Source organism: Aythya ferina (genome assembly GCF_964211825.1).
Source record: "Aythya ferina genome assembly, chromosome: 9".
Lineage (NCBI taxonomy): Eukaryota > Metazoa > Chordata > Aves > Anseriformes > Anatidae > Aythya > Aythya ferina.
Genome location: NC_140305.1, coordinates 15,757,071 through 15,776,270, shown reverse-complemented (window position 1 = coordinate 15,776,270; position 19,200 = coordinate 15,757,071). Strand labels below are relative to the sequence as shown.

The window sequence follows — 19,200 nt, the reverse complement described above, 5'->3', positions numbered from 1 at the left end:
TACATTCTACATACAACAAAGAGGTTTTTTTCCATACATTCTACAACCTTCACAATGGAAATGTAAACTAAATGTGTTACAGAAAGCTTAAAAATAGGTGAAGATTACACACTCCTTTCATTCTATACTGTAATAGCTTCAAATCAGATGCTTTCAGAAGCCAGGCTATCCTCAAGGAAAGGTGTTGTAGCCCTAAGATGTGCATTTCTCATTGAAGCAGAAAACTGGTATGTGTTTAAAAAAAAAAAAAAAAAAAAAAGGCAGAAAATAAGGACAATGCTAGAAAGATCACATGGTCTTTACGTTCCCAGCATAATATCTCTAAATCAAGACATGCTTAATGGTTAATTAGTCTTTTGCCTGTTTTCCAGTTCTTTTACTATTGTTTTGAGCAACCTGATCTAGAGGAAGGTGCCCTGCCCATAGCAGGGGAGTTGAAACTAGATGATCTTTAAAGTCCCTTCCAATCCAAACCACTCTGTGATTCTGTAATTTATAAATTTGCTTCTTAAAGTAAATTCCTTACAATTGCAAATCTTGACAGGTGCTTTGAGAATAGAGTATAAACACACATTTCACGAACACAGAAAAGCAAGAGAGACTATCAAGATGTCTATGTGATGAACCTATTGCAAACAAATCCCTGCTCCAACAAGGTAGGACTACAGACAAAAGGCTACCACATACTACAAGGCTCACCAGAATTTTCAGCATCACAAAGAAAATTAAAGCTGCTAAGTCCAAAAGATAAATTTCAGAAATTAAAACTGCACCTAATTTTTATTTGGGCACCCTTGTCCTCATTAACTACATATGATTTATAATTCATGAGCCCGTACCTCATTTCCACAGGACCACCTACCATAGTTAAAGACACTGAGTAGCCAGTACTTACCTGCCAAAGTATGGATAGGTTAAGCGTGATTCTTGGCATCGACACTATAACCCTAATTTAATTTACTGTACACATATTAGTTTCTCTAGATACAGCCCTTTTTACCATAGCACATAAATACTCCTCAAGCATTAAGGATGCATTTTCACAGCACAGCAAGTATCAAGGTTATTGTAATTGTCATTTTTCAGACAAAAGGTGATCCCCCCCAAAAAAAAAAATAAGGTGAAAGCCATCTGCTTAGCTTCATCTCAGCTGCCCATTGAAAGCTCGGAGACAACTGTTCAGATACTTAACATTAAGTAGCATTATGATAAAAACACAACTATTACCAGGTTCCTTGCTATCATTAAGTCCTTGACATTTTCACTCCTCTCAAAGCCAGCCCCTGGACTGAGGCAGTTCACTTCAGCAACACCAAGCTCAAGAAGTCCTTGCAATCCACTCCCACATCCAACATCATCACATCCTTGCATAATTTGAGACCTGCTGCCATCTTTCTAAGCCAACAAATGAAGGAGGAATCCAACAATGGTTTGCTGCCCAAATTCAGATCTCTGTAATCCGTTCCCACCTCTGATTAAAGCTCTAGTGGAAGAAACACACACACAAAGCTGAAAGCTGGACCACAACACAGGGATCTTTTACAGGAGAGAAACTCAGCACTTCAGTTTGTTTGGTGAAGCTTTTTATTCTTCCTGTATCACAGGAGGCTGATTTGATAACAACTGTCCCCTTTGATAGAAAGCCCAGCTTGCACTTCCATCATTAAGCTGAAAATTTTCTACTACTGTCCAATACTGAACTATCTTTCTCCTTCTGTCCTTTCTGGACTATCTTCCTCCTTGCAAATTAATTTGGAAATTGAGACAAAAGATATGCATTACTGATACTTCCTCAACTACTATGTATGTCACACAAGTTCTAAAACACATTTTTGGCTAAATTGCTATTTTTATTCACTAAGAAGTTTTATCAGCTGGGGAAAAATATTTACAGAAGTCAGTTAATGAAGTCTGTCTTAAACCTATACAGGATTGCTACAAACCTTATGAGAACATTTTTTGTATTGTAATGTTTTGTAATTAGTAAGTCAAAATTTTTATGTGCGCTACACAAATCACATACTTCATGAAAAAAAAGTCAAGTACCCAGAAAAAGTCATGTATTTACCAAACAATGCTTGTAACAGACTTCACAGTGCCATGGAGAATTACTACATCTATCAAACTCGAAGCAGCATGCTCCTACACAGACAGGTATTCCCCGTTACACACTGCAACATCAAACCCGTGCCTGCAGGCTCAGCCCGAGCCTCGATAAACAGACCTAGCTACAACCATGCTCGATACAGGAAAGCAAAATAAATGCTAACAGCTTGCAGACCAATAAACTTAAACAGAGTGCCTTCCCTCCAGCCAATGCATCAGGACAGGCAGCACCGCGGGCACAAAGAGGACTGCTGGAGTTCAGGGCCATCCCACAACGAGAAAGGAGAGTCAGGCTGTGAGCCCAAAGAAGCACGAGGGGAAATCTCAGCACTTAGACCAACAGCAGCAATTCCTGTGTTTTAATGAGTTCTTTGACCAGCTGGGTAGAATCGCACAGGCAATACACAAGGATCATTAGGAAAGGCTATTTTTGACTCACGTCATTAGCTCTACCTGCATTGTTTTATACAAACTCACCTTCTGAGCAACGTTCAATTAAAACATGCAATCTGATAGCTCACATACTGCCCCAAGTTTTCCATGCTAAAGTGATACACAGATCTCTAACCTTAGAAATCATTACAAGTCTTTTCTTAGCTGGTAGACCCTGAAAATCATGACTGCTCAGCAATGAAGAACAGTACACTTTCTTCTCTGATCTTATCCCTTCCAGCACATCATCAAGCCATGCTCAGCATCAGGGGTTAAATTGCTAACTACCCTGGGTTTGTGTCTCCCTAACCTCCCAAAACCTAGAGGTGACCACCACCACCACAGGGTTGCCTTCCCTGGAGTCAGAGCTCAGGCTGCTGCGTCGGACTGAAGAAAGCAGCAGCAGCATCTCACCCTGCCACTGCAGGGATCTGCATTCGATCTTCACTTCCTTCCTCCTATAGGAAATTAAACATTTCAATACATTAAATAATTACTAATTAAAGAATTAAATGTAAGCCCTGGACTTCTCAACTTACAAGAGAGTATGCCAGCTTGCTAGTACTCAAAGCGAGGATGAACTCGACTCACAAGAAGCAGCGTGGACTCGGCAGTATTCAAATACCAAGTGCCTCTGATCCAACTCCCTAGAGCAAACACTAGAGAAACCCTCTCCCCATTTAACAAACGAGGACTAGCAACATAAAGGCAATATTCATTTTTAAAGGAGCCAAAAAACAATGCAAACAGTGAAAGTTACCATTGCTCCACTGCGCATAAGCTTGGGTAATTTTCAGTCATTGAGCTATTGTATCAGTCAGAAAAGTAGGAAGTATCAAAAAAGCCTGTCGCAGACACGTTGTTTTGCCACAGGCTACAAGAATGAAATCACTCACTTTTAGAAGAACAGATAATGTAGGTATAACGTTAACAAATGGCACAGACAGCAGCTGAACGCTGACTAAATTATAAATAATTTTAAGAGAACAAGCTTGAATCACAGGCTTAAGCAGTAAATCTGCAACTTTATTAAAACATCACATACTTCAGAGCTAAAGTAGATTACAAATAGATCACTGGAGAAATTACAGCAGTATGCAGAGCTCTAAAACCACACATATCCCCAAAAAGCAAAGAGAACACTGAATCTTTTCCTGAACTACTGCACTGATAACTATGTGTTGATCTACCATGATTAAACAACCAGGATACTAAGAAGTTCTACCAAAATATTTATAGGCAGTTTGCAGCAAGTGTAAAAAGGTGCAAAATAAATTCATAGCAAATGGAAAAATGTTAAGAACCGCAGTAAGTCTCAATCAAGAAACCTGAAGATTCTGCAAGTCCTAATTTCTGAGGACTACTAGCTTAGCTGAGGTCAGCTAACAGGTGGCATAATTAACAAAAGATTGCAGTTCAAATCTTATCTTCCAAGTTTGATTCAAGACATTTTCCCGGTATTCTCCCCAACATTTGTCCCAAGTCTGTAATCCTTAATCTAATTCAGCTTCAGTACACATCACTGCCATCAGTTGATTCTTCCAGTTTTTCATTTCAACTGGAAAAATCATAATGGCAAAAGAAAAATGTCAAGGGCTGGAAAGACTATAGCTACAAAAACAGAAACTTGATTCCTCCTGCAGTTACTGGATAATTTAAAGTAAGTTGCATAGATGAAAATAATTTTTTGACAGCTCAAGACATAAAATCCATGTATGTATATGCATAAAAAATAAGTTTATATATTATACTGTGTAATCATTTATTTGTCTATTTAAAATACACAATTAACTGAATGTACAAATTTGTATCTTAAATATTCCCTATTTTATTGTTTTCAGCTATCTGTAAAAACCCTGAGATAACTCAAAGTTTCTCTTACCCCCAAGCAGTCCAGCAGCCGTCCTCTGCACTTGCTTTTGTCATCATGAGTTGTGAGGCCGCTCTTAATAACTCAGACCCTATCTACAAGGGAAGTCCTGACAAATGAACTATTTTGTCTAAAATCTAAAAAAAGTCTCCAAGGGCCTTTCAAACTGTTATCAAAAGATTAACATATCAAAGAAAATTTGGCACTGCTTGGAATGTGCTTTTTTTTTTTTTCCTCTGCTGTGCACGAACAATTGCAATACTGTAATTGGGCTCGGATGGAGGCTGTGCTTCCAGGCATCAGCCTGCCGGTACAGCTCATTCTATTCAAGCCACAAATGCCTCCCAAGGATCCTACAGACAGTTTCAGGTCTATGCATGAGCCCTGATATTATCTGCATAGCTCAAAGCATATGTTTCTGACCAAACCCTTCCTTGTATTTACAGCTGTCATGAGGAAAGACAACAAAATTCATTTTAAGCTGCAAATCAGTGATAAAGAAGGCAGTTGAAAAACCACACATTTTTCATTCTAAAGGTTTTAGGTTTTGTCACAGGGCATACCGATGTGGTCGCATAGATCAAACTAAAAGAGCTTTGGACATCAAGTTGTGCAGAGCTAGAACACGTAACTCAGTCACTGCCTCACCACTGCAGAAATTTACTTTTCTGTACAATGATCAAGCAACACTGCTTTGGTAAGATGATGAAGGGCAAATACAGAGATGTTGCAAAACAGACAGGAAAAGCTAGAGACGGGCATGAAACAGGCTAAATTTTAAAAACAAGTATGGGCAGAGATTAATACAAGTTGATCTTCCTCAGCTCCCTACATAATCACTGTCACTAAATAAACACCTAAATTTCTACAGGAAAGAATTAAGACCAAGAAAATCAATTGGCTCATCGAGAAAAAGATCGTAAAATATAGCTCAAACACAAATCATGTTTCTGAAACCTAATCTAGTGTCTTAATAAGCAACCCATCTGGCTTTGCTGGGTCCAAAAAGGATCCGTTCTGGTATCTTCAGGGGTTACTGAGACACTAAAGATTCCTTTCCAGAGCTTACTAACACCAAATATATCCTCCATTAAGAGGAACTTCACAGCTCTGGAGTTGAAAATTAAGTTTCTAAATGACCTGATTTCATCACAGGTCTTTCAAATATCTAAATTAAAAAATATATATATCACGAGCAGTCTTCCTTAACTATAAATACTGCCTGTTGCATAGCAGACATCTTATTCAGCTGTACCCTGACTAGCTGTCAAAACACAGAAAATCCCTGTTTTGTTCTGAAAATAGAAAGCCAAACATTATTTCAGTCACTCAGAAATCAATCGTTTCTCCTGTTTACAGACGTGCTCCCAATCCTTTATCTCAAGAAGGAATCAACCTACAGAGGTAGCAGACCTTACAAAGGCAACGTTTATTATAAGGTTTTATTCTTGTTCCAGAAGTATGTGATCCCCACACATCTAGAGCAGTTACCAAACTGAGTGCAGTTTTCCATGCATTATGGTAAAGGCTTTCAGCGTGCCATACAATGAACCTACGAGTTGTAAGCAACTGCTTTACACGTACAAAATGCCAGCTGATGTTCAATCTCTGCCACAAAGGCAGCAGTGAAATGCAAAATTGAAGAAATACTCAAACTACAACTGGCCAGGAAGAGGTGGTTATCTGAGAACACATTAGATTTCAAGTATGTTCCATTGCTCTGGAAAGATGAGAATGCAGCCTGGGTCGGCTGTCCATTAGCAGAAGAGAATGGCAGTACTTTTTACAAAGCAATTACCAGAAGAAAAGCACTGACCTTCCACAGAAGTCAGCTTTTCAGATGTGGATCAGGTGCTGCATGGGCACACTTGGCACATCCAAGGTGATGGTGCTTTCGAAGACTGCTCTCCATGTGTACCTCAAGGCTAATGCCAAAAGTTGCTCTGAATGAGTTTATTTCATAATTTGAATCTCTTAAGATGCTTATATGCATCTCTCTTATCCAACCACGAGCAATACAAAACAATTAAAACGTTCCTTCAAAATTATTCTAGAGAGATCAGGAATGTCTAGGAAAAAAAAATCTGCACAAATTAAACCTGATGTCAGAACTGCTATCAGCAGACAGGAAAGAAGTTCTAGGTACAGTTTAAAAGACCACAATCTAGAAAAAGCACGCTTATAAATGGGGCCATAAAAATAGTAGGAAAAGTCTTATCAGCTATTACTACTCAAGTCCGCAGCTCCTGCCCTTGCAAATTGCCAGTGAGTGCCACAAACAATACCTGAGCTGAGTCTGAAGCCCTGAGTTCATTCAAAATGTGCTGTACCAATAAATAAATGGACGAGCAAACAAGGTTAAGTTGTAAAAAAGAGAAAAAACAAATGATTTAGGAGCACACTCTTCTGAAACTGTATCACATAACACATTGCACACTAAAATAAATCACTGAAAAAAACAAAAGTGGAATAGAACATTTCAAGCCTTCAAGAGCCAAAACCAAAGTTTCAGCCCACGGTGTCTTGGAAAACAGTCCCATATTTACATTCTAGTCATCCTCTTTCACATAAAAGGTCTCATTTTAGTATACACGAAAATAACGTCGTCCTTACCAAAATTTCTCCGCTGGCTGCTTTTGAAAACATTGGCAGAATCTGCAACCCCTGAAAATGAGCGAAGGACTGTTTTTAAACAGACTTGGAATTACAAATGCTCAAAGGCTACAGGAATGCCCTGCTAAAATCCACATTAAGACATTTTGTCTCTAAACAGCGTGTCACCAGGATTTTATCTGTCCTTCACTCATCGACCAAGGCATCTCCTCAAAGGAAAGCTTCCAAAGCTCCAGCTTACAGCTTCTCAGTTTCTAAGGAACTTCCAAACACATCTGTGCCCGCACTAGGCATTTCTGCACCTCTCACGTTCACTGCTATGGCCCCCTCAACTGTGACTTCTTCCACCCCATTTGTGTGACCAGAGGCACACCTGTGACAGACGGGATCATGCGACACCCCTGGCTAGGAGGGATCCACATCTGAGCTGCAGCAGCAGGCTGAAGACTTCTTGCACCACCTGGCAAGCACAACACCGTGCACGCACAAAGTCTTGTCTTTGCCTGCCCCTGGAACACAAAGCCACGTCACTCAGAGATCATTTCCAAACTGAAACAAATCACACACTTCATACCTGTTGCACAATTTAGCCTAAATCCTAGGGATATTTGTTTTTATGACCGTAGAAGACAAAGCTTACCACATTTTACTTCAACATACACTATTACGACCTTAACTGTGTTAACTTAAAATAAAAGACTAACAAGTTTAACATTAATGTTTATTCCTAGTTTGCAACCCAAATTACAAAAACAAGAGATACTCTCCTTGAAGGGCACCTTCAATCTGAGAAACACCTTACACGAAGGGAAGCTGTTGCCATTTACAGTTCTCCTGTAGCTTGTGGCTGCACCCCTAATTATAAAATTAACCACATAACATACCATAAACGCTTGGATACGACATACGGGCTGAAAGAACTATAGAAGATCAAAAATCCTCCAGCTATATTTTGAAGGGAGCTAAGGTTATAATTTGTACTACAAACAAAGCTTAACACTTTAGTCAACTAACCCAGTTCTAACAATAAGAATGACATAATAGTTTCATGAATACATGGAAATTTTACAAGTACACGAGCTAAATTTTAACAAAGCCCTCCACTCAATACCTATTTTATCACTTCCCATCTTGGGCTTTCTGTTATAATACAGGCTTTTGTTTCTGTGTTTAGGCTTAAGGAAGACCATTGTATCCAACAATCACCAAACCAAAATTGTATTTACATTTGTAGAGTGTATTCTTTGTAAAGTATACTTTCTGCAGGCTGTAATAGCAATTGCAATGTTTACAGTAAAATCCATACGACATTAAGTAAAGATAATCCTATATCTAACAATGAACTCATATTGTAATACATCATGATAACAAAGTACTACAGCCAATACTAGACTGAAAACTTTCTAACTGGTAGTCAGATCCTTCAGATGCTTTTAATCAGATCAATTAAAAATTTTCTGCTACTGCAATAGCATATGCAAAAGTTGAAGACACGTTAGGAGAGGATTTAGGAAAACAGTCGGTCATATCAAGGACAGCTAGTCAAGCGCTTCATCACTTAATCTTCCTGGAATCTCATTTATCTTACTTCAAGCAGCAGCTACTTACATTTATGAAAATTTTCATCTGAGAAATCAAGAACCAAAAGCCAACATTCCCCAATGCATGTTCCCACTCTCAAGCACACAAGAATAGCCCGTCCTTTTATTTTAAATTTCTGGATCCCTGACCTGGCTGCCATACAGGAAAGAAGGTCTGCACCACAGTCGAGGAATCCAATAAAGCATACATTTATTTTAGATACTGATCGTTTCTTTCCTATTTTGGAATGGAGAACACTAGACATTTGGGTCAGAATTCAGGGACTCTGACAAAGGGACAACAAAACGTTTTCTTTATTCTTGGAAGGGAAAGTTAAACTGTTTCAAACATCTTGGGTAAGGCACGGTGCCGTTACACCCAATATTAGCCTTCAATAGCTGAGCACTGAAGCCCCTTCCAAGAAGGCCCTCCTTTTCCACAAGGAATGAATTTGACTCAGAACTCCTACATGTATTTCATTAAACAACCAAGACTACCATGGTTAGGTAACAGAGATGGCAAAGATGCCCCATCCCAGAACCAGGAGAACCGCAAGCATTCCAGCAGAGAATTGGGAGTCTGAAGACCCAGATGCAGCAACAATGGGTCCTTTCAAGGAAGCATTTCCCCTCAGGGGCTGTGCCAAGAGCCAAGCCTTTCCTGCGTGGCTGCCGCCTTATTGTGCGGTGCAGAGTATCTACTTCCCTGGGATATATTTGCTTTTGTAGTATGGATGCTCAGTAAAAGGAGGCAATGACTTTTTTTTTCCCCCCTCTTCCTCTGAATTCTTGGAAAATTTTTTGAGGGTAACATCAGAACATTGGAATCAAATTTCAAGGAGACGGCCAAGCAAAACTTAATTACATGAGATGAACCTTCCCTTAAAAGTTTAGACATTTACACTTTGTTTCTCCAGAAGCACAACTAGGTGGCATAGGTATGACTACAGGATATTTAGAGAACCAGTCATGTTCGTTATAAGCAAGTAAACTGCTTCAGTGCTTTTATTTTCTTTCTAATCCTAAGTACAATTGAGTACCTCTTGCTGTTCTCTCCACTGAGCCTTCTGAACAAGACAAAGTTTTTCTTCATACTTTTCTAAGTTCATGATGTACAATTTAAGATTCCTGAGGTTCAGGTTACGTGGCTGCTAAGTGCAGTGTCTTCCAAATTCACAAAAATTACAACAAATTATACTCGCTTCTGATTTTTTCCTTAATGAAGTGAAAGTATTTCCATGCAAATAGGTTAAACTTAAGCAACTAAACCTGGGTTTTTAAAGTTTACTGAAAGTGCATTTTTATTTTCAAGTCATACTGAACTGATATAAAGCCTTAATCTTACACCACATTCACTTTAGTTAGAAATGCTTCAATGGATAGAGCTCTCCTCCTTGTGTGCAAACGCACCAATCAATAGAAATACTATGCACAACATTGCTAAAACTGTAAATATAACAATCTAAAAAATTAAAGTTGAATTATGTTCTTTGACACAACCTTTTAAGATGTCAAGCAGGACAGCTTACCTTGTTTGAATTCCAATAACCAAAAGAATACTTAACAGAAAAATCTGCAAACCAGTTTCATTCAGAGACTAAACAGCTACAGAAGAGTATTTTCTCATGCTCAAGAACGTATATAACCTGACAGCTTAGTTCCTGAAAATGATTGATTTACTCACAAAAGTACCATATGAGGTAAGACGAGAAAACAGAGGGTGATGAGTTATGTTCTCTGTCCACAGACTTTAAGTTTGACAAAGGCAAGAAGAGAACAGAAGCGCGGGACTGTAACATTAAACTCAACTCTGCCATGCCTGTAATGTAAACTTTGGCCCACGTCCATCTAGCTACTATGTCCCAGTCATTCAAAGAGAGTCCTACAAACCCAGAAGAGCTTTAGTTATTTAGTTATCCCTCAGAGAAGGACTTCTACAATCAGTGAAATTAAATGAACTCACAAAAGCCTACTACAATACATTTCATCGCTGCCCTTAAATAACTCAGTCTAAATGGTACTCGTGTACCTCTTGGGAATGATTTCTACAACCTCAGCAGTGGGAGACATCTCCTGTAAATGGAAACAGACTGCAAAATCCGACACTTGATCTCCCTTCGATTGCTGCAATCTTCCCAGCACTGGTTCTGACAGGCAGTAAAGGTCTTCACAACTGCTGCTTCCACTAAGCAATAGCTTTGGGCCATCTTTCCATTAATATTTAACTTTTAACCTGCATAATTGCCTAAAAGTAGAAATTCTCCTTGAACAGATCACATCTGGAGCAATACTGACATCAGCATTTCAGTCACCATTTACACATTTTCTTCCTTCCCAAACGACAAGCAGTACTAGAGATAGGTAATGCAATCTAACTGCAATATACTATACAACCTCAGTTATTGGAGGCCAACCCTCAACTACGTCATCGAACTTTCAGCTCCTGGTGTCTATTACTGCATTAACTTTGTCCTCCAGAATATAAACTCTTGCTGCTCTTAACACCAATCATTCTGGCAGATCTAAAGGATGGAGATAGGATGCGACTGCAATTTCATTCACTGATTTGGAGGCACAGTAGTATACCAAAATGCACAGGATTAAATTCACTTTTCCATACATTCCAGTTATCTTAAGAATAAGTCACCAAAAGAGAAGGACTAGTTGGATCCTTTGTTTTGACGTGAAATCTACTGCAAGCAGTCTAAAGCAATTCTAAGAGTGCATGAGAATAACAATACTTTGGATTGCTCTGCTGGCAATTGAACTTCCTGCTTTGAAATTTACCTGTCCTCACTGAGGCTTCCTCTACTGGTGTATGTACTGAAGTACGTGTCCTTCAAAGATCTCCAAAGACAAAGGTGGACCTTCCTAGCGACGGTTAGGCACTAGGACTACAATTTCAGTCTAAAGCAGTAATTTGAAGCTACTGAGACTTCCTGAGTAACTGAAAATTTCTCAAAGCTCCACTGCACTGAAGTGACAGACACACACTCCTGTGCTGTAGAGCTTCTACCACAGAGAACCTCCCGCCAGCACGAGGGCACCTACTCCATTTGCACATAGTGACATGAAGCACAACATCTTTCCACTGATCCGAGCAGCGTGGTCCAGCCATCAAAACATCTGCAAGGTCTAAACTCACTTGGTATGACCACAAAAGCATACATGTTGTATGATGGACAGAAATCATCCTCTGCATTTTCGTCTCCTAGTCTCAACACACACTAAAATTGGAATCCTTTAAAGTGGGGTAAAAAATACAGCTGTAGAGAGCCTGGTCTATTCCCCAACCCAAACCAACTACGCCTCCCTTTCCCAACACATAGAGCTTGTTCTTAATGGCCACCAATAATAAATAATAGACTTCTCAAAGTACTATTTTCCTGTAGAAAAGCTAAAAGCACAATCTGTGCTTTCCCCGAGCAAATGTAATCTCATTTCAACCTGTCCATAACAGTCTCAGAAAACAGCATTTCCTTCTTATAAATTTGAAATACTTTAATTCTGTTACACCCCCCTTAGCCTCTCATCTCCTGCAAAATAACTGATTTTCTTCCATCTTTATGAAGTTGTTTCCTCAAACTCTGATCATTTGCATTTCTCTTCTCTGAACTCTTTCCAAGTGCTCCAAATTCTTGAATTTTGGCACCTGCAACAGATCCTGTGTGCACACCAAGGCTATACCAACAGTAAACAAAGCCGAAGGATTTCAGCTTTACATCTCACTGACAATACTCATGTTTAAACATCCCAGCACGATATCTGCCTTTTCTGAAAGCAGTGTGACACTGACTCATGTTCAACTTGTGATCCAGTACACCCCCAGGTCCTTTTTCTAGTATCTAACCAGTTATTCCTCACTCTGCATTTGCACAGCTGATAATTCCTGCCTAAATGCAGTAGTCTGCATTTGTCCCCATTGAATTTCATCCCATTTTTCAGGTAATTTTGAACTCTCATCACATCTTCCAACACATAGTCTCTCAGAATTTAATAAGCGCGCTTAATCAGCCAGTTGACTGATGCTTTCATTAAAGGCAACTGTATCCAGGACAGAACCCTTCAACATAACCCCTTATTTCAACACTGAATCATTAATTACTGTTCTGTGAATAGAATCACCTACCCAATTTTACACTTTCCCTAAACTACTTTCCTCCAGATCACGCCTCCATTTACTTACAAGGCCATTAAGATGTGGAAAATCTTTGTCAAAAAAAAAAAAAAAAAAAATCAAGACTGGCAATGCTTCTACCCACAAAGCCTTCTGCTCTGAAATAAAAAGATATTAGCCCTTGATGTAATTATTCTCCCACAAATCAGTCCACGCTGCTATTCTTCTACTTATCTTCCAAGAACTTGTGTGAACCATCCACCCATCCACCTGTGTGAACCTACGTTAGAGAGGACAAGCAAATTAGGCAATGAGCACCTTAAATGTTTGCATCTTCTGCACATCTCTAAGTTCTCCACTTAATCAAGATCACATTTTTCCAATCTTCCTCCTACTAAAAGTGTACTTTTACAAGAACATTGCCGGCTTCTATGCCTCTTGCTAGTCGCTACTCCGTTTGCATTTTGGCCTTTCCAGGATGTCCCCACTGATTCTTACGATCAAATCCTAAATGTTCTTTACAGTGCAACTTACTTTCTCTTTCTACATTCAATTTTTCTTGCATTCAAAGTCAGAAAAAGCTAAAAGTCAGTCTTACTACTTTTTCTATTTCTCAGAACTCCTTCCATTTTGCTGTTGTCTCCTACCCTTTATAAGGATCACGAGCTCTGATTTCATACTGTTGTCATTTATCACCTTTCATTTTAACATCCTTTAGGTACACTAAAATCTACAGGAGTTGCCATTTTTGTTGTTGTATGTACTTTCTAAACTGGAAACACATTACAGAACTTTGATAAAGGCCAAAAAAGAAACAGAATCGGGTATTTTTGGTTTGGAGGATGGTTTATGGGTAGTAAATACCACACAAAATCCCAATCCAACTAAAGAAGCGATGGACTTGCTACAGTTTCCAGTACCTGGTGCTCTTCCAAAGAGCTGCTGTAAAATGACTAATGCAATGCCACAATTCTAATAAATCAGAACCACAAAAAGAACTCAGTTCATTTAAAGACAAAATACATGATCCATGCAAGGAAGATGAATCCCAAGTGCAGCTATTTCTGGTAAAACAGACAGGATTATGAACACGCTGACACTGCACCACTTCAGAGCGAGCAGCTGGACTGCCCAGCCACGGACACACTGCCAAGCCCATGCACAGGGCTCCACACAGAAGGTGCTGAAGGTTAAATTTCCTTGTTTAAATAAGAAAGAGAGCTACAACACACAGCACTTCAGATTTTTGTGTAGACCTCATTCGTTCATAAATCCCAAGCAGGAAGAGTGAAACACCTATCCTTTGTTATTTAAGGCTGCCTTTCGGCTACCAAAGATTGAAGTTTGCAGTGTTATTTCACTCAGGAATAAAGGTGTCAGACTTGAGGCTGTAATACAGCTACAGTTTACTATAAACTGAACATTTGTTCTCTGCTAAGCAGATTACTTAACAAAGGAAATAGCTTTTTTATGAATGAACACTATTTTTAGCTCATTGTATAACAGTGAAAGGGAAACACTTCAGCCTTGCTGCTATTTCAAATATTTTTTAAAACATCTACTTAGGAAATTTGATTTTTGAATTAAGATTTCTTTTGTACTAACTCTATCATGATAAACATGGCCAGATTCAAGCAGCAGTCAGATCGCTGGGTTTCCTTCCCCACAGAAGGGACCCAAGATGTATTAATTGGCACACCACCATGCCTACAGGCCCACGGCAGACTTGCCCATACTATATGCCACGCTGCTGTCGTCTCCAGCCAAAAAAGTGCACACTCACTCAATTCCCCAATCCAAATTTCTAAGTAATTCAAAAGATGAGTCTAACTATGCTGAAGAAGCATTTACTTGCACTTTACACTGATACTGTTTGAAAATTGAGGAAATGTAATCTGAGGAACTCCATTTCTCTAGTTCCCAGAAGTTAAAGTTTTATAAGAATTACTTAAAGGACTTTCTTTCACAACATTCTTAAAGGAATGCAATCTCTTCCTTCCACACCAGCTACTGGCAGGCTCATACCAGACAGACATTTAACGAGGAAAGTGTTAAACAGTTCTCTCCAAACTCTGATAAGGACACTTAAGTACACCTCTCAACTCAGAAATTCTGCACGCCAGAAGGACAGATTCCTATAACCAACTTTAGACAAGCTAAGTCAAAGTGATCTACTGCTGGCATTTACAGAAATAAAGCAAACAGTATCTGAAGGTTTCCAGGAAAAAAAAAAAAGGAACAAGGGTCCAACAGTTAATATGCTTAATGAATACCTGGTTTTTCCACATCAATCCCCTGTTCTAGTACTGATTGCCTCTGTGACATGGGCAACCCACTTCGACCTGGCTTTAACAATAAAAAAGAATTTCCACAGAATGCCCCTAGAATAAATAGAACTTGGATCCATGCCACTCTAAGTCTAGGTTCTGTTGGCTACCTTATACTCCACACAAAAGACAGCGGAGACACCACCTCCTTGAGGCAAACGAGAAAAATTCTTCTGAAAAATTCATCAATACCTTTTTTTTTTTTTTTTTTTAAAGGATTCATTAGGACCTCAGCAAAACTGTTTGCCTGATGCATCATGCCTGTCACATGGCGTGCTGGCCATGAGGAGGCCTGAAACATGAAGTTTCTCAATCTTACTCAGCCACCATGATGCAACTTCCCCCATGCTGATCCTGGCGAGGCCCTGCTCAGACTCCTCACTTCATCTTCTAGTTAGAGATGGATTAGTGCCTGCCCCAGACATCCAGCCCTCTCTGGAGGAGAAGGGCTGAATAAAAAAAAAAAAAAAAAAAAAAAAAAAAAAAAAAAAAAAAAAAGAAGAATACAAAACAAAAAAAAGTCATTCTAGAAGGCAATTAAAAAAAAAAAAAAGTGTAGGGTGAGAGCACGATAAGCTCAGTCTGGAGGGTGCTACTGAAAACACCAAGCAGAGAACTCCGAACAGCACCACTACCAGAAGGCTTTCAGGAAGCCAGCAGCTGCTGTCCAGCAGCTCTGCCGGGGACAGTCTGCAGGCTCACTGGACCTCTTTCATGGGGCTTCTTTTTCCTCCTTGTGGCATGGAGGGTCAGCTTCAGCTGAAACTGAAGTGAACATCTCACAGCTTTGTGGGACCTCAGATGGAGCGGGTATAAATGGAGAGGTCGGCAGAAGGGAGACAGGCAGCCAGAACCTCAGCAAGAGGTTCTGAAGGAGATGAAAGCTGAGCAGATACAAGCCTAGAAAGGGGTGAGCACAGCTCATCGGGCTAAATCCAAATGTAATACCCTATACGCTCGTGAAGTTGGACAGAGTTCCTCTAAAAGACGGAGACAGTCAGTTACCATGGCAATTGAAGCACTTCAGGAATCCAAGCAACATCGAGTCAAAAGGCGTAACTAGTAATAGCAAGGCACAGGAGTACAATAAAAACATACCACTCGAACAGTCTAGCCTAGAAACTGCTTTTTACTTCAGCAGACACTAACCTAGACAGAAAGGGAGCCATATCAAAAAGGAAAAACACGCAGCAGCAAATTACACGCTAAATAGAAGAGTTTAACTGAGAATTAGAGATGAGATAAAGATTAGAGATATGGAAGCTGAGCAAAAGAAAGTGTAACTGGAAAGTTTGACACTGACTTGCAGCACAACATCAAGCAGCAGAAGCTGGAACTCCAGCCACTAAGAACTAGCAGATGATGGCTAGACCCCATCCACACCAGGTCAGTATCACCACCTCACTGCAGGTTAATGGTATGTTACGTCAGTACTTGCTCTGAAAAAGCTTGAAAAAAAACACACGCTGCTCCTTCAGAGACTGATCTTGGTGACATGCCTTAATGCAAGTTATCTGTGGCAAGGTAAGTCTTCCTGCTTTGTGCTTGGGCTGCACGGAACACTTCGGGTGGCAGAGCGTAGAGGTACAAAAAGCTGCCAAGGCAAGAGATTCATTTTCAGTCGCAGTACCAGCTTGAACAAGAACCTGGGGAAAGGCCTGCAGCGTGCCCTGAGCTGTACCACATTGCACTTGGCCTTCTGAACCACTTCTCTGTCCCTCACATCAGCACCACAACAGGAACGCTCACCCTTTTTCTGAAGCACTTCAGAAGCCGAATAATTCCGATCACATCGGCTTTCTCTAGCTGACCTAGGCACTCACTCTGGAACATCCCAAGCTGTCAGAAGCCGCTGTTCTCATGTTCTTCCCCACAGGTGACTACACTGCTGCTAATACACAACACTGGTATTCCACTAAACCATCTTATCAGCACGTTTCTTGGAACTCATGAGTTAGATCAATATTAATAAATTTTTCAATCAATCCCTGTTTCTAGGTTTACATGGTTCGTGCTCACCAAAGATTGTAACGCTGTGTCCACAGTTCACTGAGAGAAAAAGCAGCGTACAAAACCAGCAGCATGGAGCCCTGCTGCCGTGCCACGTACCACGACAAACAAACATTTCCTCAGTGTACACGCAGTCAAGGTCTGCTGCTGTCACCTATGACACTGATACGTGGACACTGAGTTTAGAGGCCTGATTTGTTCCATACACTGCATTTAAATAACGCCAAAGAAGCTGCTTCTCCAGAGGTTCAGAAATTCAGTGTTCTGCAATAGATAACACGATACCTTACGGAAGACAGGTTTATGTTAATAGAAGAAAAGAGCAGCAATTCTTTCAAATATGATGAGACCGATGGCAGAAAGATGTAGCTAACCTGTCTGAAGAGCCAGTGTGTGGACAAATCTCATACAATGGCTGAGTCACCTAAAATTAAAGCAAAAAATACAGTCAGAGGGATGAATAGGCTCAATGAAACTTAATCTTAATCGCACCAGCTGGGAAAACCGCTTACAGTTCTGGGTAGCATTTACAGCAAAGAACGTGTTCTGAAGAATTCCAGAACTGGAAAAAATTCCCAATAAGGAGAGATTAAGGGAAGATGGACAGCAGCACAGCCGGACCCACGGACAACCCATGACCGCTTTCAGATGCCAGCCGCCTCGGGCTGCCGGCGGCTGCGCCACCCGTGCTGGGGCAGCCTCCGGGAGCACAGGAGCAGCCGCAGCACCTGCGGGCACAGCTCGCGAGCCGGCGCTGCAGGCGTGGAACTTCCTCCTCGTCACCTTGAGCGACCCAGAGCCGCCCTGAGGGGCTTCAAAACACACAAACGGGGGAAAACGCCTCACGGGGGGGGGGGGGGAGCGCGGGGCCTGACTCAGCGCCGGGCCCTCCGCGCTCCCCCCGGGGCCGGGCTCCCCAGCGGGCCCCGTGCCGGTTCCGGCGCCCTCCCTCCCGCCCGCCCCCCCAGCACTCACCGGCGCCGCCTCAGCTCAGCCCCATGCCGGCGGCCGCCCGCGGGACCGGGACCGGGTCCGGGTCCGGGCCCGGCGCTCCCCGCCCCGCCCGCGGCTGCCTCGTGAGGCGCGAGCGGGCCCCGCCGCCAGCCGGCTGCACGCGCTGAGCGGGACGGGACGGGGGGGGCCGGAAGTGACGCGCCCCGAGCCGCCGGTGTCGCCCGCCGGAAGGGAGGGGAGGGGAGGGGCCTCCGAGGGGAGGGGGAGGGAGGGAGGGAGAGGGAGAGGGGAGGGGGCGGGGCTTATGGGAGGGGGCGGGGCTAGTGCGGGGTGGGGGACCCGAGGGGGGGGTAGGGCTCGGAGCCACTGGGGGGGCCTGGGGCTGGGGGGGGCACAGGAGCAGCAAGGTGGGGATGGGGGGCACAGAAACATTAATGTTGGGCTGGGGGGGGCACAGCATCACTGAAATGGGGCTGGGGGGGGCACAGAGCCATTACTGTTGGGTTTTGGGGGGCACAGAACCAAGAAGGTTGGGCTGGGGGAGTCACAGCATCATGGAGGTTGGGCTGGGGGGGTCAAAGAATCGTTAATGTTGGGCTGGGGGGCTCATAGCATCATTAAATTGGGCTGGGGGGTTACGGAACCATTAAGGTTGGGCTGGGGGGGGCACAGCATCACTGAAATGGGGCTGGGGGGGGCACAGAACCATTAATGTTGGGCTGGGAGGGTCACAGAGCCATTAATGTTGGGCTGAGGGGGCTCATAGCATCATTAAATTGGCCCGGGGGGGGTCACAGAATCATTAATGTTGGACTGGGTTGCTTGCAGAGCCATTAATGTTGGGCTGGGGTTTCACAGAACCAAGAAGTTTTGGCTTGGGGGGGGTCACAGCATCACAGAGGTTGGGCTGAAGGGCCTCACAGCGTCATTAAATTGGCCCGGGGGGGTCACAGAACCATTCCTGTTGGGCTGGGGAGGGCTACAGCATCATTAAGTAGGGTTGGGGGGCGTCACAAAACCATTACTGTTGGACTGGAGGGCTTGCAAAGCCATTAATGTTGGGTGGGGGGGGCACAGAACCATTAAGGTTGGGCTGAGGGGGCTCATAGCATCATTAAATCGGGCTGGGGGGTCACAGAACCAATAAGGTTGGGTTGGGGGGTTCACAGCATCATTAAATTGGCCCAGGTG

At 42.1% G+C, this 19,200-nt stretch overlaps 1 protein-coding gene across 4 annotated transcripts in view; it reads right to left on the bottom strand.

Annotated features, from left to right (window-relative positions):
- The window catches only part of ATP13A3 (ATPase 13A3), a 55,886-nt gene extending 37,731 nt beyond the window's left edge, over nt 1-18,155 (bottom strand). For 2 of the 4 annotated variants that reach the window (XM_084529877.1, XM_084529880.1), the window contains exon 1: nt 4,421-4,468. In XM_084529877.1, the coding sequence (XP_084386003.1) occupies nt 4,421-4,467 (47 nt within the window). In that variant the 5' untranslated portion in view covers nt 4,468. Of the gene's footprint in view, nt 1-4,420; nt 4,469-17,429; nt 17,480-18,030 lie in introns of those variants that run through there. The other 2 variants (XM_084529878.1, XM_084529879.1) reach the window with 2 other exon arrangements.
- Nucleotides 18,156-19,200: the final 1,045 nt, after the last annotated feature.